This window comes from Pan troglodytes, chromosome 4 (genome assembly GCF_028858775.2).
Source record: "Pan troglodytes isolate AG18354 chromosome 4, NHGRI_mPanTro3-v2.0_pri, whole genome shotgun sequence".
NCBI lineage: Eukaryota > Metazoa > Chordata > Mammalia > Primates > Hominidae > Pan > Pan troglodytes.
In genome coordinates, this window is record NC_072402.2 from 120,844,521 (window position 1) to 120,867,920 (window position 23,400).

At 47.4% G+C, this 23,400-nt stretch overlaps 1 protein-coding gene across 1 annotated transcript in view; it reads left to right on the forward strand.

Moving 5' to 3' along the window:
• The first annotated feature begins 5,441 nt into the window (after positions 1–5,441).
• PRDM6 (PR/SET domain 6) overlaps positions 5,442–23,400 on the forward strand; it is a 105,292-nt gene continuing 87,333 nt past the window's right edge. Inside the window, exons 1-3 of the mRNA XM_003310792.5 lie at positions 5,442–5,720; positions 6,200–6,803; positions 15,933–16,240. Of these exons, the coding sequence (XP_003310840.1) occupies positions 6,215–6,803; positions 15,933–16,240 (897 nt within the window). The 5' untranslated portion in view covers positions 5,442–5,720; positions 6,200–6,214. The remainder of the gene's footprint in view (positions 5,721–6,199; positions 6,804–15,932; positions 16,241–23,400) is intronic.

The following is a 23,400-nucleotide window of genomic DNA, read 5'->3' on the forward strand; positions in this document are numbered from 1 at the left end:
TGTGAATTTCTGAAGGGATAGCTATTCTTGTCTAATCATTTCTCTTTTCCTTGACTTGTCAAGACAAAAAAAAAAAAAAAAAAAAAAAAGAGTTGTTTTTCACCCAGTGGCTATTCATTAAATCTTTAAGGGACTGAACTGCCACCAATATGTTTTAAACTCACGAGACCTTTGCAAATTATAATAGCTGATTTCCCTGCAAACGGAAAGGATATATTTAGAGGCTTTCCTGGGAGAATGAACTGGCCCCAGGGATTCATAATGGACTGTAGAGCCTTTCACCTCAAGGTCAGTAGGTCAAATCCAAATCAGGCCTGAGGTGGCTGAGAGGCATCGTTTGACTGGCAGCTGTTGGGTGACCAGGGTGAAAGGAGCTGGAGGCTTCGGCTGCATTTCAAGTAACGTGAATAGGTGCTGTCTGCCAGGGTCCTGGCGGAGGATGAAAGAGAGTGGTCACAAATCTCCTGGGCTTGGTCTCCCGGACCCAGAGGCCATTTTTGACCTGGCAAAGTGAGGAGCTGAACTTCCAAGTACTTTTGTGAGAGGAGGAAAGCTGAGGGAAGGACATGTCTAAATTGCCAAGGCCTCAGAAGAGGAGGGTATGTCAGATGAATGGCGAGGCACCTGCTGCATCACCTGAGGCCAGAGCTGGCTTCGGTGTGCTAAGCATTTCACTGCCGTCTACCTCCTCTGCCTCACTCCTCGCACCCTTTCTTTCCAATGGTGGCTGGCGCTGTCTTCTGTCACTAAGTAAGGATGAACAAGTGAAGATGCAAAGGGATCAACGGGCAGACTGCAGTGATTAAAATTTAATGGTGAGGGTTTTCTAGTTTTTAGTTGGGCAATACATTTTACACCCTGCTCATCTTAGACTCACAGCATGCAGGAGTGGGGTATAAAATATGTAATAGGGTGGGGGGGTCAGAATTCGGTAGCTGCTTCATAAAAGCTTAGGACAGAACACTGCATTTGTCCTGCCTCTTCTTTGGACTGTTGAAGAAATTGAGGTCCAGATAGTTGGAGGTCGGTCACCGTGTCAGGGTCTAAGTTACCAGCAAGTTAGGCGACTCCAATTGATGAGAACAGTCAATGGAGGTACTGAAAGAATATCGAGTAGTACACAGCAGCTTAAGGGAAGCAAGTGTGGCCAGTAGCGAGGAGGCAAATCCTTGACAGTTCTTCAGGAGAGGCCCCTTTTACTGCTTTAGCCACTGGCTATAGGTTAGGGCAGGGAATATCCCGCTCTGGACAGAAAACTGGCATCTTCTTGCTTCAAGTCTCTATTTAAATTTCACTTTCTAACAGAAGCTTTCCCTGGCCACTATATGTAAAACAGTAACTCCTTCCACCTACATGCACTCCCTTTCCCTCTATCCTTAATTGCTTTCCATAGCACTTATTTCCATCTAACCATTACTAATTTATTACTTACTATTTACTTTCAGTCTCCGCCTCCAACCCCCTTCTCCATGATCCCATTTCTGAGGGGTGGAGTGTCCTCCAAAAGTTGCCTGTGCCCTCAGGAGAGGAGGTTCCCTTAGATTCCAAGTCTGGGCAAGTTTCAAAGCTCCTCCCTTGGGAACCTCATAGGGATGGGGGTGGGGTCCTGTTTTTTTCTCAGAGCTTTCCCTTTTGCCTGCAATCCAAGATCCTCAGTGAGAAGGCTCCTCCCTGGTCCCAAACCATGGAGGAAAGGAGCTTTCTAAACAAGCGAATGAACAGGTATGGAAGGAAAAAGGGAAACCGCAGGCCAGAGTCTCTGTGCTGTTTAGATACCACATTTTCAACCAAGTTTTTGCTGGCAGGCTCAAGGGACCTGTCTGCTAATATGGCTCAGCAAAGATTCCTCCTAGCTATAGCCAGCCTTTCTTTCTCCTCCCGCCCCCCTCCTTTCACCTGCAGCCCACCCCCCACCCCCATCCATTTCCTAGGAAAATAAATCTCTGGGAGGAGGCAGGAAGAGTGGATCTCAGCGAACCCTTCTGAATAAATGTCTATATTAATGAATTATTAACTCAGCCACCCGTGACCTTAAACCTAGAAGCAGGAGCACCCAGGGCAGAGCGGAGAGCTGCTGAATCCTTTATTGGAGTCCTGTCAAAGGCAACCGACCATTTGTTCCACTCCCCCATCAAAAAAAAATAATATGAAAGGCAAACTTTTGAATTGTATGTCAAACGGAATCAGATAGAGGGTCTCCTGGACAGAACCCCCTTCTCTCCTCCTACCCCTTCTGCTGCTCCCTCCCTACCCTGGCCTCCAGCTCCATCCTTCCCCTCCCAGCTCAGGGTACAATGGGCTTCCCAAGGATAATTTTCGGGGCGAAAATGCTCGAGAAAATGATGAATTTGGGTAATTTATCGATCCTGGCTCCTCTTCCCACTTGTTTTATTTTAGAGGTCATTAATCAATGAAGAAAAACACCACCGTGTCCCCCCGTTTGCATTTAATACACTCAAGGCTCCTTATTTATTCCTCTGGAACAAATTCCCAGCAAATATTCACCCATCGATTTGGGAGCGATGGATTTTTATAAAGGTTTGATCGCTTTCTAAGTGGTCGAAGTGATTTGTTTCCGTGGTCTTCTCAGTATTGAAGGGGGTGGGGGAAGCGGATTTGAGGGGGTGCATGTCCTTGCCGTCGGTGGGCTCACTTTCTAAAAACTACGGAGATGCGCCAGGGTGGCCGTGACCAAGCGGGCCCAGGGTCAACTGTGTGAGGGGGAAGCGCCCCTCAGAGCGCGCGCAGCGTCGGGGGTCCAGCTTAGGCCGCTGCGCGCCCTTGTGCGCACCGGGTGAGGATGACGCCGACCCCGCCTCAGCCGAGCTCTGCGGGCATCCCGGAAGCCGCGGTGGAGGCAGGGGCCCCGCCCGGCGCAGTGGGCCTGCTGGGGAGGTGCAGGGGAAGTCCTGACTCCTGGTCTATTCCCTTCCAGACTTTTTCGTTCGCTCCCGGACCTTCAGGGCTCTCCCTCAAACTTTCTCCTGCCCCCTTCACGGGAGGTTCCTGTAGCCTCTGGGCCTTAGGGTCCCGTAAGCCTCGGGATCGACTTGTGCCCGGGGTGGGTGTGGCGGAAGCTTGAATCGGATTACCCAGGTACGCCACCTGTAGACTTAGTGGGCGAGGGGGACTTTGCTACCTTCTCAGCTTCTTCCCTGGCCCCCGCAGCGAGGGGAACCAAATCTCTCCCATGATAGCCCCTCTGGCGTCAGTCTGGACCGAGTGGCTACAGGTTGGACTAGGGTAGGCAGAAGATGCACTTGGCACCTTACCGAACGGTATTTGAATCCGTCTCCATTACTCATTAATGGCGTGACCTTAGGCAACCCATCTAAACTTTCCGAACCTCAGCGGTCCCCATCTACAATATGGGGGTTAATGATAATGCCTTCTCCGCATGTAGGTGGATTAAATGGACATAAAGCGCCTACCCCCGCCCGGCACGTCCAAAACTCTCATTAACAGGTCAGCTAATCTTATTACGAGAGGAACCCTCCCTCCTCCGCTTCCCAGAGTGTGGGCGGCATGAGGCCACGGAAGCAGCTGCCGCAACTAGCATTTCAAAATCCAGAGACTTTCTAATGGTGGCAGGGGGTGAAGGGGTAGGGGGGAGGCGGGGTTGGGACAGGTAGAGGTAGGTTATTTGGGACTTCCAGTCTTGGGGACCAAGCGCTTGGAACTAGCTGGGTTTGGGCAGAAACAAGAAGGCAAATGACGGGACCGCCGCCGGAGTCCGGACTTCCATCCCTGGAGTTCACTGTCTCTCCCAGGCAACAGAGGAGTGTCCTGGTTTCTCAGCAATGAACCAGGAGAATGTGAGAAAGAGCATTTGTTTCTTCTCCCGTGGCCCGACAAGCCACTCTTCGGCAGTTCTGCGAGCAGATTAATTGAAACGGGCCTGGAACTTCATCCTCTCCTCCCGATGGAGTTGCTGGAGGTCTGCGGACACTGCCTGGTTAGCCTCCGGGACCACAGCGCCGTGGGCTTTCCCTCGTGGTGTCTGCCTTAAACTTGGGTGCTATCAATCTATCCAACAATGACGGATGACCTTGTCATAACGACGCCAGTCAAAACATTTTCGGTCTAACTCTCTTCCAACCAACATCGAAGCATCCTGAATGAGACCCGGATGAAGTCTGAACAGCACGTTTCCCAGGTTCAGAAAACTTGAGTGGTGGGAAGAGAAAAAGAAACAAGCAGAAATCAGGAAAGAATGGCTATTAATTGCTCAGACTGGCAAGTGCTAAATAAGTTAGGTTGTTTGGAAAAAGATAAATGCCGTTTCTTCTCTTTGCGGTATGGCCAGAACCCCGGCGATGGGAAAGTACCTCCTGAGTCGGTCAATTTCACACACCCTGCCTGTGCCCTCTACCATCTACTACCGAAAATGCCAGGAAGAGCTGGGGGGCAAGTGCCTCATTCGTGGGTGCGAGACTGCATCGAAGGGCTGCCCTGGCACAAAGTCTGGGGAGAGGACATGGTGGAGGTGGGGCTGCACTCCCACCCTGCCCCTCTAACACCAGGTTTTGGGTAGAGAAACCTATGCGTGACCTCCTGGGGCAGCCGCAGGCAGCTGACTGCAAACAGCCTCGCCCGTGTCCCGGAACAGTTGTGCCACCAGACGTAACACTGGATACTTGTCTCCGGGCCCCAAGAAGGAGAGGGAAAGAGCCCTCCAGAAGACAACCCGAGAGGGGGTCAGCAGAGCGCTGGGTGGAGTGCAGACTCCATTGCAGCCGCCTCCCAGCCCCACGGCCAAGCTTGAGTCCCTCCAGGACCAGCTGCTCTCGGTCCCAGGACCCTCGGTCCTACGCCTCCCTGCACCGACAAGCCTCCCTCCTGGGATGCAGACAGAGGGTTTCACTGCAGCGCGCAACCCGTCCCGCTCCGCCCCCAACTTTTCTCCCCGGAGGATTTATGTTAGAGGTTGCGTGGCGGGCGAGTGGACTCTGGCACCCAGAAGCACTTCAGGAAAAACTGAGCCGGGCAAAAGCGCAAACCCGGTCCTGGCGGCGCGGGCTTGCTCCAGCGCGGACACCACAGCGTGTGCGGAGATGCATTCCGGTTGCCGCATTTCCACTGCTTTCAAGATCAGGGCACTGAGCTGGGACCCAGAAAAGACATATCATGGGCAGAAAGAGACAACAGGCTAGCGGCAGACGTCACGCCAAAAAAACAGGGGATGGGAGGGCGGAGGAGTTTGTGCGGGAAAGGCACTCTGGCGGTGTGGGTCGGGCCGAATTAGAACTTCCTTCTTCCCTCTCCCCTCCCCTTCTTCTGGCCTGCCTCCCCTCCCCCCTCCGTTCTCTCTCTCTCTCTCTCTCTCTCTCTCTCTCTCTCTCTCTCTCTCTCCCCCTCTCTCTCTCTCTCTCACACACACACACACACTCACTCACTCTATTTTGTGCTGTCGTAAAACCCACGTGTCCAGCCGGGAGGCTGCCAGAGCGTGGAACCAAGGAGCCAGGACGCGGCAGCGGCCAAGCGCAGCAGCCCACGGCGGTTGAGTCGGGCGCCCAGGTCCGTCCGCACTCTCGCGCCCTCCGCGGGCCTCCCAATTTTCTCGCTTGCAGGTCGGGAGGTTTCCGGGCGGCACAATCTCTAGGACTCTCCTCCCGCGCTGCTTAGGGGCATGTAGCGCACCCAGGGCGCACACTCTCGCGCACCCGCACGCTCACCGAGACACCCGCACGCACCCACCGGCAGCACCGAGTTTTCAGGTAAGGTGAGGCTCGTCTGGGACTTAGAGTCTAGGGCTTGGTAGATAGGAAGGTTGGTGGTCCTAGGTTGGGGGCGGGCGGCGAGACTGTTCTGCCTCCTGGCGCCTGAGGCCAACGCGGCTCGGGCGCTGCGCCACGCCGGCTCGGGTCGGCTCCGGGCGCTGGCTGAGGGCGGGGGCTGCGTCCTGCAGCCGAGTTCTACCGGGCAGCGCCCTCCTGTCGGGCCCCAGCATTGCTGGATGGGAGCTGGACGCTGCGATCGGGGAGGCAGAGCAGGGTGCACACAGCTCCCTCCGTGCGGCGCCGCAGCTTCGGAGTAAACTTTACGCCCAAGCGGAGTTGGGAAGAGGGAGCCGCGGAACCGGGCGGCCGCCGGCTGAACCACCGGCTCGGGCACCTTCTCCAGGGTCCCAGTGGCCCTCTTCCCGGCCCCTTTCGTCCAGCTCACGCGCCCCCTCTTCCCTGCCCTCTGCCCCCAGTTCGAGGCGCCGGACATGCTGAAGCCCGGAGACCCCGGCGGTTCGGCCTTCCTCAAAGTGGACCCAGCCTACCTGCAGCACTGGCAGCAACTCTTCCCTCACGGCGGCGCAGGCCCGCTCAAGGGCAGCGGCGCCGCGGGTCCCCTGAGCGCGCCGCAGCCTCTTCAGCCGCCGCCGCCGCCGCCGCCGCCCCCGGAGCGGGCTGAGCCTCCGCCGGACAGCCTGCGCCCGCGGCCCGCCTCTCTCTCCTCCGCCTCGTCCACCCCGGCTTCCTCTTCCACCTCCGCCTCCTCCGCCTCCTCCTGCGCTGCTGCAGCCGCTGCCGCCGCGCTGGCTGGTCTCTCGGCCCTGCCGGTGTCGCAGCTGCCGGTGTTCGCGCCTCTAGCCGCCGCTGCCGTCGCCGCCGAGCCGCTGCCCCCCAAGGAACTGTGCCTCGGCGCCACCTCCGGCCCCGGGCCCGTCAAGTGCGGTGGCGGCGGCGGCGGGGAGGGTCGCGGCGCCCCGCGCTTCCGCTGCAGCGCAGAGGAGCTGGACTATTACCTGTATGGTCAGCAGCGCATGGAGATCATCCCGCTCAACCAGCACACCAGCGACCCCAACAACCGTACGTAGCCGCAGCCCGCGCGCTCTCTCCCGGGGCGCCGGCGCCGGCGGGCGAGGGTGCCTGTCAGGGAGGCGGGTCGGATAGGAGTGACACGGGGCCGGGTGGGTGGGGAGCAGCTGGTCCTGGCCGCTGGCCCGCGCCTCCCCGATCTCTGTGACAAAAGTTTTCTGGCGTTGGAGAAGGAAAGAGAACGGATGGGACGGCCGGTGGCACTTTGGGGTTCCCTCTCCCTCCCTCTCCTCACCTGCTTCACAGTCCCAAGTGTTTGGGGCCGGAGTCTACCGTGGACCCGGCCTAACAGACCTCTGCCCTCCCGCCGGACAGTGCCCGGGGCCAGGCGGGTACTGGCAGCGTGTGACAGGGGGTGTCTGGGTCAGGCCCTGCCTGGCCTTAGCCGGGACGAGGGAGGGACCCTCAGCGTCTCTGGGGAGCACGCAGACCAGGGCTTGTTTTTGCTACTCTCCACCCCACCTCTGGAGGGGTCATTTTCGGGCCGCGGGGTTGTGGGGGAACCGGCGGGAGCTGTTCGCTGGCCAGGCCTCACTGGAGTAGGAATTTTAGATGAAACTGAGTCCGTTTCTCCTTGAAGGCAGGCAGTATTCTTAGATCTACTATTCATTTAAAAAGAAGGAAAAGAAAAAAAAATGACCGCTACTTACTGAGAAGAAAATTTCTGTTCTCCTCCGATTCCGCTGATCCCGCTTTATCCGCGCACCTTTGACCCCGCAAACATTCATAACCCATGTTGGTTTATGTATTTATTTTTAGAAATTAGGGTGACTGTAATTTAGTAAAAGACGCTTACTCCCCTCTTCCTCCAAGTTAATAGCAAATGCCTAACTAAACATCAGAATTCCTGTAGCTTCGGTTTCTATATTCACAATTTGAAACGCTTATCACAAGTACAGTTCCATTTGGCGGTTTTGAAGCAAAACTCTAAATGAAGATCAAGCAATATGTACTGCTTTATACCTGCTTCTTTTTGATAATTTCAGAAGTTATACTGTGTTTACACCTATACTGTGTTGGGAGTGTTAAACGTACTCCCAGAGACTTCTGGAGATAACATTAAAGTGTGTTAAGAGCATCAGATTGAAAGCAATACAGGATTTGAAAGATCAGCATTCATTCAGCTATTTTCTTCATCTCATTCCTTCGTCTGGCTTCTGTATGAGTAAAGTTAATTTAAAACATTTATTTTTATTCAATTTTGAATAAGTTGCTTCTTGCAAAATGTCTACCACTCTGTGAACTTCTTAATTCGTTGTAAAAGCAAAATAAGTTCAGTTATAGCTCTTTAAAGGATTCCCTAAGTCGTTGATTTGATGAAAAAAAAAACACTGGGCAACTGCCTCGTGGTTGAGGTCTATGAATATTTTCATTATGTTGGACATAGCTGTGATGGAGATAATAATTACCAACAGAAAGAGCAATCATATTTACTTTTTTCTTTATAAAGTTGGAGAGTAAAGCACTGGCTTAAAATAGTGGTTTCAACTCTAATTTTGCTGTGCAGTTGAGAAGACTTGTATTTCAGAGTTTCAGAAAGTTTTACAACATTATACTCTCCCAACAGATTTCAAAAAATATTTATCTCCTACTGAATTTCTTGAATGTGTGTTTTTGAAGCAAGTATTTTAAATTATGAAATAAAAAGATTTTTAAACTGCCTTGGAAAAGGTATGTCTTACTGCTAAGTGAAATATAGCCATTGCAGGCTGAGAATGCTTCATCAATCTTGCAATTTCACTTCTGAATTAAATATATGCTAGAGAAGTCACCAGCAGTACACCCCAAATCCCTGGCTGTGTGCTGAGCTCCTGTACTGTTTACAATGCAGTCTGGAAAATTAATACGTTTTCACCAGAGAAAACAGACTAATTCGAGAAAGAATTAGGATAGATTCCTAATTAATATATGGGTATTGAACCAGTTTATTGCCTGGGTAACTTTTTTCTCTGGTTGGAGAAAATAAATTACAATTTTATTTAAATAATTTATATTGTGTTAATCTTCTGGTATCTCCTTTTGAGCCAACTGGATTGTTTCAGTGTTTGAAGTGCAGGGGAAAAGACAGAAGGGAAAGAAAATTAGATTGTCCTATTAGAGTTACACCCCACGTTGCTCACTAATTAAAGGGCAATTGAGAAAGAAAATAGAAAGCTGAGATAGCGCTGTGTAATGCTGGGAGACGAGATCTCCCATTCTTCCAGGAACTTCTCTGGACAAGCAAGCTTAGGCACTCATTTGAAGCCATGGGATGTACTTTTACAAAGATGAAACGTGATTGAGTTTAATCTAAGTAGGGGCTTAAAACAAGTCAGAAATGCAAATAGTGGGAAACTCGTTTCCTTTGGCAGGGGAAGTTGGCATAATGGTTATTGAAAGGCTGTGAAAAACAGAAGCTTCTCCTCATTCTCGAGTTGTATGTGAGTGGAGGTGGAGTGAAAGGAAGGGTGGAGGCAGAGGGAAGCTCCTATTAATTTATCATGTATAGATTTCCCTAGTTTTTCTTTTAGTTTTTTTACCATCTCCCTCTAAAAGAATTCTGTGAAGTGACCACTTAGCATTGCTTCATTTTGTCACTTCGTACTTAAAAGGATAGGTATTGAGTTGTTTTCTCTTTTTCTCACAAGGCGAAATAAAAAGGGCGGGATGCGGGGGTGCCTCCTTACTTCTCCCTTCCCTTTAGCAAAGTAACTTTTTGCCTAGGATCAGCAATACATATCATTGCTCTGTAAGAAAAGAACTTAGGAACACTAGTTTCACCTTGAAACTTTATTGGCATCTATGGCAAATGTCACAGTGATGGGGCTTGTAGCTCTCTTTCGTTCTAAAAGATTTTAAAACAGCAGAAACTGCAAGCTACCCGGGTGAGCTTTTCCAGTATGTTCCTAACTCCGTATCAGTTTACCCTGTGACTGAAGTACAGTTTCCACCGAAGCTCTGAATGCTCTGCTGTTGCTGCTGCTGCCGCCTTCTCTTAAAAATCAAGTGGTGCCTCCTGCGATATAAATGGGGGATGGGGCCCTTCCTTCCCCGTCTAATATTACTGCCCTCATTTGCTGCTGGGCTGCCTGAAGCCATTGATTTAGTCAGGCTCCATCGGAGTGGCCTCTTCCCGGGTTCTGGGAGCTGGTGCGTTGCCTGCTCTTGAAAAGTGGAGAGAGACAGTCACAGGGCGCGCCTGGCGTTTCTGAGTAGCATCCCGGCTGTACTCTCAGCACAGCCCATTAGTTTTTCAGGCCTTTTTTGTAAAGATGTGCTTCCCTAGGACCTGGGAGGGAGGCGGGAACTGACCCACTTTGGGTGTCTCGGGGGAGAGTTGGACCACTTTGCAAATTCCCTAGTTGGGGGAGGGGTCTCTGTCCCCTCCCGATTTACTGGAACCCTCCTGCGCAGGGAACAGGCTGGAAACAGCGCCGGTGTGTGCATGGGTGTGGGAGCGGGGCTTGAGGCTTCCTTGTTGGGAACACCAGGCTTTCCAAGGGTTTAGGGAGAGGGGCTGGGGAGAGAAAAGGGAGTCTGGGCCTAACACTGGTTTGTCCGGTTGCTTGCTAAGGGGTCAAGGAAAGAGATAAAGGAGGGCAAGTGTTTTCTGACCTTCCCTAATCCCTTCCCACCCAGGTGGAAAACGCAGGTCCTGTTTGGGCAACTTCGAGCCCAGTGGCACACCAGCAGGCTTTTTGTGCAACCGAGGAACATCCACTGCGCCCCTTCTGCCCTGCGCCTCCTCTGTCAAAGACCATCGAGCGCCTTAGATTGCAGACCTGGTCCGGGTGGGAGGGAGCTTTGGCTTCAGTGCGTGGGCTTTTGTGTTTCTCTCTCTCTCTCTCTCGCGTGTGTGCAAGCCCAGCCTCATCCCGTAACACACATGATTTAGCTATTTTACATCTTTCGTTATCTAGCGCCCTGAAACCGAACATACAGCCATATATTAGATTGAGGTTAGAAGAGGTGGCGACTGTTTATTCAAGGTGATAAAATGGTCCATCAGCAGTAATCTCCATCGATATGTGCCACTAGGAGATGAAGGATGAGGGGACAAGCCACAATTAATTGCCCTATAGTTTTGTAGGAGAGAGTGAAGCCAGCCCAGACCCGCTTCGATCTCCTCTCGCGGCTCCTATTCATCATCTCCGCATTGGTATATGGCAGCCTCGCAGGGGCAGGGGCCGGCGAGGTTTATCTCTGCGCAATATTCTCTCACCCTCACAAACTGGCGCTCCCAATTTAATTTATTAATACAGTCATCGGAAGACAAATAAGACCCACATTTTCTCCCTCCCACCTTCTTGCTCTCTTCTTTTTGTCTCTCCCTCTTGGTCCCAGGGTCAAGCCCGCAGCCAGGCAGGGCAGAGAACGCCCAGAGCTTTTGCGATTCGCGGGGAGCTTTAAACTCGCGTAGAGGGAGAGTTCCTGAGAGAATTCCCAGGAGCTGGGCCGCCCCGCAGGGTCGAGACTGAAATCAATTGGCTCCCCTTCCGGCGGCCAGGCAAACCTGCCTCGCCTCTGGATCTGCTTCTAGACCCGCTCCCGGGGCTTGGAAGACCCCTGCCGGGTAGAGGAGGAGGGCCGGGTGGGTGGCGGAGTGCAGTGGGGATGTCGGATCGTGGGTGGTGTCGGCGGCCACGCCTCATGTCAGAAGAGAGCCTTTCGTGGGCAGGAGCGGGGTGGGACCTTCAAAACTCAGGCATCGGCGCTGAGGCCTGGGCGCCCCACCCCGCCCATCGCTCCCTTTCAGCCATCCCATCTAGCCTATAGCTCGAAAAGGCAGTGGGGGGACCGCAGGCTGGAGCCCCGGGGGCGTGAACCCCACGCGAGAAATTCGGGCCCGGATGCTCTGCCTGCCCGCCCTCTGCCCGGCTCCCCAGCCCCCACGCCCCTCCCCGCCTAGGGCGCACGCGGCACTGCCAGCAGGCGGCACTCCCGGGTCCTAGTCGCCGGGCTGGGATCGATGGGCGCCGGCCCCTCAGGTCTCGGCCTGCGAGACTGAGGGCCGCGACCTTGGCGGCGGTAGGGGAGGATTTACAGCCGGGGTGGGTAGTGGCGCCCAGGCGGGGAAGCAGGCTTTTCACTTACTCCTTGCTTTCCTATATACTGGGCGGGTGAGAGCCAACGAAGGCGTCGGGCAGGTACTGGGGAGTGAAGATGTGGTGTAGCTGTCACTCCCCACGCGCCTACACATGACTGTTGGCCTCTCCACACACCAAAAGCCCGGAAGCGTTTTATATTTCACCTTTCCTAGAACGAGAAATGAAATTCCAGAAAAGAAAACCATGGCCTGCTTTGCCGCCTTTACCTTAAAATAGATATATTGTAAAGATCTATTGCACTTTAAAGACATTGAAACAACACAGAAGGATAGGAAATGAAGAGTGAAAGTCTCCTCTTAACTGCACTTGGCCTGGCCTTCTGATGCCAGGAGGCGAACAAGTCTGTAACCTAATGACAGCACCTTCCTTTACTCAGAGACGCTTAGACAGGAGCATTGACAGATTTACTCAAGATAGAAGAGGAACCATGGTCTCTTATATTACCTAATGCTAAAATGGCATTTCAAAGTGTGTTGCTTAGAGCATATGAAAGTATCTCCCACAAACGTAAAAAATTATTTATGAATAACAATTATGAACTTGTACAAAAACTCTTCCCCTGATTTTAAGAGAAAGTATGAACATTTACCTGCTTCCTTGTTAGGAACCTAAGTAGTTGTATTATGTATTGCTTGGCTTGGAATGCTCTGTGTGTGTATATATAATATAATGACATATATTATATACATTTATACATAGTTTGGCCGTCTCATATAGCCTGCTTCTCTTTCAAACCTTTTCATGTAGGTGTTTATACTCTGCTAGAATGTTTGTCTTCTTAAGCATATTTGTCAATCCCAAGAAATGTTACTTGTTTTTAATATCCTCAAGCTACCCTGAGACTCAGACATAAGTTAGAACCCAAATGTTTCAGCCGGGGGATTTTGTGTATTAAAAAATAACATTGGAATATAACATGTATCTTGATGGCAGTTGGTCAACTTTTCTGGCAGAATATTTTGATATAGCATGGAGTGGTTCACAAATTAAGAAGACCCCTGTTGGGTGGACTAATTAAAGTTGATTGACTTTGTCTAGCCTGCTGTGGACCTAACACACAGATAGTCTTCTAGATATTGGGAGAGCCTCAGTTTTTCACTTTTAATAGTAGCATAATGCTACTATTAAGTTTTTCAACTCTTTATGGAGACAAATGAAACAATAAGTTGAAGACGGCTTTAGAGGACTTCTTGGAGAAAGGCCTTAGCCACAGTTTTATTATCATGCATTACAAATATTAGAAGTGTGCTTTTTGTCTATGGAGGTAGTGGCTGGAGTTGGTACCTATGCTGATGTCGTTGATGGGATGACACGTGTGGAGAAGCATGTTGGAAGTTGACTGTCTCTGGCACAGGCTGCTAGGGAATGAAAACTAAACACTCTTCTCACCATTTGCATCATTGAGTCAAGCAGAAAAAAAAAATCAGTTAAGCAACTCCCTGGAGTGACTTATTTCTATTTCCATGGGCATATTGCCTTTGCTTATTGTCATTTGCTTTTAGCTATTTTTGCAAAGGTGCTGAAAGGCTGTCTCTGAAGTCAGACAGTAACATTCAAAATTATAGACATTATCTATATATTTTCCTATCCAATCTCTTACTTTAATGTCCGAAAACACAAGAGTGTGGGAAAGAGAGAAACCTCCATAACTCAATCATGCTACAGCAATTTTCATGGCCCACAAAGTTACTTCAGTGAAATATTTCAGTTCAATTGAGTCATGAGTTTGAATGTTAAATTCCCCCAGCTTTCATTAGTCTTTTAAAAATCTCTGGGTTTAGAGGCCTTGCAGTCAGGCAGCCTTGACTGTGAATCCTTTCTCTGCCACTTTCTAGCTTCTGGTTCTTGGTGGAGTAGTAGTGCTTGGGAATTGCTTTATCTGCAGAATGGGAATCATGATAGTTAGATAATATGCTGGTTGTTGGTTCTAGACAGGTGTCTGACACGTGGTATGCACTGTAATTGTGTTTATTGTCTTTCATGTAATTCCCAAAATGTCTTGAAGTTTTTATTTTCACAATCAATAAGCTTGAGAGGGTGTGTGAAGTGTGTGTGTTTCAGAGGAGTTGACATATGGATAAGTGTGAGAATACTCCCATCCAGGCCCTGGGGTCAAAAGCAGAGTCTGGAAGAATTTTAACAATAGTTTGTGTTGCTGGCAGAGGAGGGACAGAAGAGGGCCTTTGTGCAAGGGAGGCCCAGCGGCATGGACACTTCTCTGCTTTCCGAAACAAGTTGTTGCTTTTCACTTCAGAGGTCTGGGGACATTTCTGAGAAGCTTGCAGCCCTCATTCTTCCAGCTCTCTTGGGAGGAGTAGAGGAGTAGCTGCTGACTGAGGCGAAGGTTTGGCTGGCTAGAGCCCCCTCCAGTGAGACAGGAGGCTTACATAGTCAGCCCTCCTTTGCTGTGAAGCAAATGGCAAATCGAGGGCTCCCTTACCATGCTGGGTTGCGATTAGCTGTTCCTGACACAAACGTTTCATACAGACTCATAAGTTTCTTGGGCATTTCGGTCATTTCAGCGCAGATAGGGCACATCCAGGGTGATCCACCAGGCCTGGCTGCAGCCAAGGCTGGCGGCAGGTACCCGGGTGCCCCGAGGGCCACCCGCCGCCCCGCTCTGGCGCATCCATCGGTGGCCAGCTTTCACCGTGTCTGCCAGGCGGGACTCGCCAGGTGTCAGGCTCAGTGCCATAAGCCTGACACTTGCGCGGGGTCGCCGTGGCTCCTCAGGGAAGCTGGGCCAAGGAGGCTGGGTCGCGCCGGCGGGCGCCGAGGCCACCTTCTCGGGGCAGGCCATCCGCGCTGAGGCGCAGACACGGCGGCTCCTCCAGGCCCATTAATAACCCGGAGGGCGCTGCGATCCGACAGCGCAGTCGCCACAGGCTGTATTTCCCGTGGCCGCCTGCCTCCTTCCAGCCCAGTTCGAGTGGAGGGATACTGGGCGCCCACTACCGCCCGGCCCGGAGGGTGGGGGTCCCTCTCGCGCAGGCTGCTTTGGAGAGTGTCGGAGAGAGACAGCTTTATCTACAGCTTCACCCATTGTATAGCACAACAGAATCGCATTTAGCCTGGAGAACAGCCGTCGGGGCAGGAGTTGGTGCCTTCTCTAACAATTACGCTGATCGTTAAATTTGCTATTCATTTCTTTCCGGCGTCTAGGGAGAGCGTGCACACCAAACCCTCCAGAACAGCACCCCCGTCCCCCACCCCGCCCCACCTGTCCCCGCCCTGCTTCAGTGCCTGGAGGGAGAACTGACTGGTCGCTTGAGGGACCCCATTTCGGGCGCGCCCTTGGAGTCCTGGGGCTGCGGCTCCTGCTCTACCGGGCTGCAGGCTTGCTCTGCCCTGTCCCGTGGCGTTTGGGAGGCAGTCGAGGAAGCCTCCGAGTCTCTGGGTCGAAGGAAGTGCGAATGGCACCCGCGATAGACTGGTCGTCTCCCCCACCCCGCCCCGTCTGGTGATTTTAAATCGTCTCCTGTGTAATTGTAAAATGAGGAAAGCTGAATACCCAGACGACCAGTATAGAATCTCTTCGAGATAGCAGATTGGGCAAGAGACGGGCTTTTTTTTCGCAATACAAGGATAAACACATCCTGAAACTCCAGATAGAAACCTCAGGAATGGGCGAGAGGGTCAGAAGGAACGAGAGACAGTAGGGAAGAGAGAGAGAGAGACAGAGACAGAGGGAGAGATGCAGAGAGACTGAAACGGGAGGAAGAAGCCTGGAACTGTCGCTTCCGTGGAGAGCGGACATGCTATCTGCGCCCAGATCCGAAGGCTTTTTGGGGAGCCTGGAGTCCTGGCCCGGTACCAGGCAGATCTGGGTGCGGCGAATTCCAAGGGAGCGGCGCGGGTTCTCTTCTCCTCCTCCTCTGAGTTGCTTCGGTGCCCCCAAGGCATCACCTTCCTCGAAGGTGGCTTACCCAGGCGGGCGGTGATGCTGTTGTCTCGGGAGTTTACTCAAAGATGGGCCGCTCGGGGCGGCCGGATTAACCCGCTCCCTTCCCTTCCTCCTTCTTGTCTCCCGCAGGTTGCGACATGTGCGCGGACAACCGCAACGGCGAGTGCCCTATGCATGGGCCACTGCACTCGCTGCGCCGGCTTGTGGGCACCAGCAGCGCTGCGGCCGCCGCGCCCCCGCCGGAGCTGCCGGAGTGGCTGCGGGACCTGCCTCGCGAGGTGTGCCTCTGCACCAGTACTGTGCCCGGCCTGGCCTACGGCATCTGCGCGGCGCAGAGGATCCAGCAAGGCACCTGGATTGGACCTTTCCAAGGCGTGCTTCTGCCCCCAGAGAAGGTGCAGGCAGGCGCCGTGAGGAACACGCAGCATCTCTGGGAGGTAAGTGGCCGGCTGCACAGCGCCTCCCCACCGAGCAGGAGCCTTGGCCAGCAGGGAGCCTTGGCCGGCAGGGAGCCTGGCCTTTGGCGGTGGCAACTGCGAAGAGAGCCTCCCTTGGCCCCCAGAGGGTAGTGGAGAATAGATTTCTCTGGTCCTGTAGATGCCTGGTGTCTGAAGCACCTGCAGTAAGGAGGCTGACAGATCTGGGACTGACACAATAGCAACCCAGCCAGGGAAACAGCCTACAGGTGTCTGAAGACAGAGTCACCTTAACCTGCCTCCATTCCAGCTGGAATGGATTTGACCGTTGGTCTCTGTGAATTTTGAGAAAAAGAGAAAACAGCTGAGGAGATGGAGCAGCGGAGGGTGGGCATTAGAATGTTTGAGCTGGGTGACCTTTATGTCCCATTCCAAGCACTTCCAGTGTGTTTCTGTGTAGTGAGCAGAAAGGAACAGAAGCATAGAGGGGAGGAAGGAGAGGCTGGCCCCTTTTCTCAGATAAAAACAATTTTGTCAATGTTGAACGTGAGAGATCACATGTTTCACAACTTTCAAAGGGCCCAAAGTAAGCAAATTATATTGGGAATCAAAGGGCCCAAAATAAGCAAATTATATTGGGAATCAGAAATCGCAAATTCTGCTGCTTCTCTGACGAACGGAAATTATGTAATCTTCATCAATATGGAAAATCAAAACATGGGAACACTGTGAGCACTTTGGTGTAACCCAATTGAGAATAATACTTTAATGGCACAATCTTACCTGAAGCAATTATTTAAAAATAACCTATTTGAAAAATGTCAGCCTGAGGTTTCTCCCAAAACATCATGGTGGATTATTGAGGTTCACTTCTGCAGAGATAGATGCCTATCATTAGGTCATCCCCCTACCAATCTTAGCCACCTCCATCCATGGAAAGTTGCTTATGTAATACAAGATGCCAGAAGTCATACCCTTAAACAATATGTAAATCTGACTAACTGGGCAAGTGGTATAATAAAGTAGGAATAGCTAGAAAATAAAGTTTCTTAAATGCCAGGGGTCAAGTTGACATGAACCCCTGGGCTCCATTAATGCATCGTTTCTGCAAGAGATTGCCTCTCATACTTGGCTTGCTGGCCTGTCAAAATGATCTTTTTCACTGTGAGCTGCCTTATATTCACTAAATAAAGCTCATGGGACTCATTAATCCACTCAAATTTTTGATGAGTGCGCCCTCTGGCCAGCACTATGTTAGGCCATGGAGATACAGTATGAAAAACAGACCTGGTATCCGGAACCCTCCCGTGACTGTTGGGGATGGGGTCCTGAGGCCTGTGTCTGCAAAGCGTCTTTTGATGGAGGAGGAGCTGAGTGTATGAGTCTACAGCCCAGCAGCCCAAAATGAGGACGTGGAAGCCAATGAACTACCTACCCTATAGTTATCTGCTGGAGTGCCCCGGCTCAAAGCATCTGGTTTGGAAACATTTTGGTTTTTGTTTCTGACTAATTGATTGTAACCTCCAATGTGGTTTAAAGTTTATAAAACACTTTTAGGTACTTCTCATGTTCCAGTGGTGTTATTAGGAACTCTAATATCATATAGTTAAAGGTCTGCCAATATTTTTCTAAGAAAATCGTACAGCAATTGTTCAATAGTACAAATTTACTCTACCTGAAGATGTTAAAACTGAACACTATTATATTGCCCTTTGATGCCTATCTATTTTTAGAGTGCCAGGGGACAAAGACATAAACATGAACAAAAATCTCATAGTTCATTGTGGGTTTTTTCCCCCCCAGAAGGCTTTGAATGATTGGGATGTTGGCAGGAGGCCACTACACATATAGACTATAACAATGCATATTAACACTGAAAACTATGAAACCTTTCTTTTCTACCTTTACTTGTACTTGATGAAGTTAAAATTTTGTTGTAGTAAAGAGACTGGGGAATTTAGTCAGTGTTTTTCTTTTTCTTGATACTTCAGTAGATACAAAGTGAATTTTATCTATTGTTCAGGGCATGTGAGTTGAGTGTGCTGGGATGGTTCTTAGAGTTGGTTCTCTGTTAGAAAAAAGACTTGCTGGGTGTATGCTTGGATGATCTACAGGATCCAACTCCTAAATTCAGGACATAATCTATTTTTTTTATTATCTGTAACAACAGTTAGAATAAGGTACATTTGGGAATTGAAGGGATTTTAAAACTTTAGCCATACAAAATGTGTCAGTCTCCTGGGAGATCACGTGAAATGCGACTAACTGGGGCCAGGTAACTTAGTGCCAATATCCATTTGTAAAATAAAATACTTACTTTATAAAATAGGTTTCAGATTTTTATTAGCATAATGATTTTTAAGATACAGAATATGAGTTTAAAATTTTTAAGCATTATGATTTATTTTTATGAAATGACTGTTTGAATTGTTACATTTATAATACAATATTCCAAATGTTAGATTGTTCCTTAAATTTTAGTTCTTTCTTTCAAAGCTAAATTTTCTTCTGAAATTTAAAAAATCACCATATTATTCACATTAGAATCAGTAAGTAGAATACATTGTAGGTCTATCGGAAATGTTTGGCAATAATTGTTTAATGACTCGTGTAATAATTATCCATTTCAAAAACTTATTCTTTTAGGTGTCTTCCAGAATAGCAAGTCAACAAAATGTATTAAAAAAATTAAAAGCAGTTGAATCATGATTATTTTATTTTAAAAGGCAACTGTAATCATTTCTCTTCCTCACATTTTTTCAAGTCATTTGCTGATGAAGAAATGTCTTTTTATTTCAAGTTCAATACTCAGGTCCTGATGGAGCTTACCAGGGTTACTTATCTTTATTTCAGTACAATAAATGGATTGCTAATCTTTTCCCGTCACTATTTCCAAGTAGATGATGGATTTTTGTTTCAGTTTACAGTTCATTGTTTTTAGTATGGTTGTACTTTATTATACACATGAAGGCTTATTACAGAAACAATCAGGTTCACCTTAGTTACTCCTTTTATTTAATCATTAGAAGCTCTATTTTCTTTGTAGAAAAATGACTTTTTGTTATTTAACATACATCAGTCATGGAGAGCTTGTTTGGTTTGTAAGCAGGCAATCATTGTTTTAGTTAATATTTTCTTTGTGTATAATCATAGTTCTTCAAAATACAGCAATTTAAAGGAAGTTAAATATCATTTCATTATATTCAGTACATTTTGACTCTTCTGGGTATTTATGGGAAATTCCAAGAGAGTTGTTTTTTCTTTTTTTGCAATAAGCCAAGGTAATTTTTTATTTTTTATAGTTTAAGAAGATTACAAGCTAAAAGCCAAATAATTAGTCATTTATTTTTGCCAGTTTCTTTTAGAATCAGAATTTTAATGTGTTTTTTAAACAATAATAAATTCAGATACTTTAAAACAAAACATTACAGGGTGCATCAGACAATGACTTGCCTTGGTTATATATATTTATTCCAAGACTTGGATGCATGATACATTTCTAGCTATTTGGACATCATATGAAATAAAATCTTTCTCAATGTTTTCCAAAGAAAACAATCTTTCTCAGCAATTAGGTCTTATTGATGAGAATGAGATAATTTTATCCTAATGTGTTTTCCAATAAAGAAGTGAAAAGGCACATTTGATTCCAACATTTATGAAAACATTATCTCAATTATTAATGTGCCCCCTTTCTCTTGAGATAAATTAATCTAGTTGCACACGGTTTCCTCTTTCTGCTTAACATCAGAATTTAATATGACTGGACCTGAGGAATGTACCCAGTGTATACTTAAAATTCTACTGGAATAAAATACGGAAGTTTAAAATAAGGTTACAGTTTAAGATAGGCTAGAATTACTCAGGCCTTTCAACTCAGTGTCTGACTTGACAAGAAATTTTAGCAAGAATGACAAAATAAATTGCACTTATTTTCACCCTAGAAAAATTATCCTGCTAATTGAAATAATGTAGTGACTTGTTAGTAATACAGTTAAGATACTAGAAAGGGCTTTAATTTTACAGAACCTGTCTTCTCTTTGCCTGAGTAAATTTGAGTGTCTCGTTTTCATTTGCACTATGTGGAAACCTTCATTATTTTTCTTCAGAAAATCAAGGGGGATAACATAATGTGAGCCTTTTTGTGATTTGGTTTTGTGCCATAATATTTTAGATTTAATAAGAGTTTTGCTGTTAAGCAAATGGTCTATTTTTCATCATTACTGCTTAGCTTAAGTCAAACTATATTAATGAAAACCAATATTAAAAATATATTACACATTGCTAAATGTTTATATTTCAAAACCATCATAGGTAATTGGTTCTAGAAGAAAATGAATTGATTTCATATTTTAAATATATTATGTATGTTTCTATAAATGACTCAATTTCATATATACAGTACTATACCCACTTATATGTATTTAGATGTTGAAAAAATTATTTTAAATTAATCATTTTCAATTAAATTAGAATAACTTAAAAGTTGTCGCAGTGATAGTACTGTAATTATATATTCCATGTTCTGCTTTATAGACTTTGGCTCATTTTGGCGTGATTCACCAAGACACTAGGGGATAGAATTATGTAGCTGTCGCAGTTATATTGAAGTAAAAATCATGTTTTTCAGCAATTTATCATTTAATATAATAGTCTGCCTGTCAGTTTGGTTTTGAATATGTCAAATTTGTGAAATTCAAATAATTTCTCCTTAAAAATAAACCATAGTAATGCTACTATTATGTTTTAAATTATGCAGAGTAACAGCTGGTGTATCTCTCTGGCTTTGCCTCATTTGATTTGAAGATGTCTTTTATAGTGGTGCCTATTTGATAGAGTGTGAGCATTTTGTAGTTTTACATAAACTGTAAAACCATCTGCCACCACTTGGAATGGTTTCCAGCATTGTGTTAAAAGTCAAAACTTAGTACTTTAAGTTGCTTTGAAAATGTCCATTTAAAGTTCTGGTCCTTTTGGTTTATGTATCATGCTGCACAGTGCCACCCTTGGTTTTCTAAGTCCGAGAATAATTCTGCTTTAAAAAAAATTATAACAGCCATTTGGACATTCTCACATCAGTGAGGTTTAATCCCAACATGCATGTGACACTACAGTGCTTTAGCTGCAAATACTTTATAAAGACTGATGAGTTCTGTATCCACTGGATTATTTTTCTCATTAGTTCAGTTTATCTATTTTTACAAATTGCTTCTTTTATCAATAGCATTTTCTCAATATGAAGAAAATAATTCACAAATATTTACTGGTCCATAACTGCATATTTTCTTACACCATGTAATTTTTTTTCTTTTCCCACACTGACTTAAAAGTAAGGTATAAAAAGAGAAATCAGTATCTCAGAGGTTAGTGGGTAAATGAAACCTGCCCTCCCCAGTCACTGCCTGGCAGCAAGTGATCTGATGGAAATGTCATACCGTAACACTGGTCCCAAGAAGCCTGCAGGGGAATCTTCTTATTTCACTGTGTAAATTAAAGCAGTTTTAATTTGAGAATATCTATTGTGTTACCCAGAAATCACTTACAGTTGTAGTATAATATGGATTAAAAATTGTTGTGATTGAATATGAAAAACTACACGTTACTCAGCTGGGGAATATGCCTACAATATCAAAGTCCTCTTGTCTCAGAAGATGGATTTAATACACTGGTAGTATGGGAAAAACCATTTGCTATTCTAAAGAACCCTATATGTAGAACAACTATGAGCCTGCCTCCTTCGTTCTTTTTCTTTCATTCTTTTTTAGGATCGTATATACCCCAAGATTTCATTAGTTCAGACATTCCTTGTATATTTACACAAGAAATACAGACTTCGGTATAAGTACTTAGCATAAAAGTCAGAGAAGCCAGAGCAGAATATACTTTTCCTTGTAAGCATTTGCCACCTCACTCAAATAAGTTACAGAATTCCATTATCCAAATTGTTACACATGTGTGACAGAGGTTGACCTTTCGTCATGTCAATCCTTTTTGTGTAGGCCCCAGGCTCCAGCCTAATGGCTCAAACCCTGATTTACTCACTGTAATAAGGGCAGGAGGTCGAGCAATTGTCAGGCTGCCTGTTCGTACTCTTCTTGGAGCCTGGTTGAAGGCTGTTAACACAAAGCTTTTCAAAGTGAATTTACAACCAGCACCACTGACAGAGGCCAATCAGTGCACCATAAATGTCAGGTTAGTGAGATTGAGCAGTAAGTAAAGTACTGACAGCACACTATTGGCTGGAATCAATTGGCCAAGGTTTAACTGAGAAGAGCAATCTATGTGTGGCGGGCTTAGGGAAAGAGCATAGTGTGCAGCCTGGGTTTCCAGGTAGACTCCATAGATTTACTGGTTAGTGGGAGCATAAGGGTTGGGACATCACACACATTTGCTTCAGCGCATCCAGCATCATCCATGTTGATGTGATGCACAATCCGGGAGTTCAGTGTGGCCGGGCCTCCTGACTCTGAGGCTTGGTGGTAAAAAAATGGCGCAGCATTAGACAAAAAAGAGAGAGAGAGGAAAACTATTACAGTACGAGGCTGTCAGAACTGGGGGACACATCCAGTGCATTACAGTTCAATGACAGGTAATTTGTTCAAATTCCAAAACTGTAACAGGGATTTCCACAAAGATACAGACACAAATAAGCTTGCTCTTTTGCTCTTCCAAAGGCTCAGCAGTGTGAAACTTTCATGGAAGTCACTAATGAGTGATTATGGGTTGAGGGTCTGAATATCCATGAGATGTGGTTTCCCCACCAGACGGAATGTTTTTATCATTTTGTGTAATGACAGCCTGGACAACAATTCATTTAGCTTTGAAGGCATCAGCATGAAAACAGAGGAATCCATTAAAATGCTGTATGCAAGGATTTATAAATTAGGCAATTTCCTTGATTATTGCAATCATTTACAAAATTGATCATTCCAGTGTGGTATAGACAGATTTCAGCAATGATCATTGACAACAAGCACATTCCCTGATATCTATAGCTGCTGGTCACTAAACCAGGTTACTCTTCCCCCCACCCTGCTGTTCTTGGTCTCAAGGTCAGGTGGACTTTTCAAGGAATCTTACAATTATGAAATTTCATTTGTCTTCAGAGGAGACCCACCTAGGCTGTGAGAGCAGGTGCAGATTGTTTTAAAGTTTACATCATTGTTTTTGGAGTTGAATTG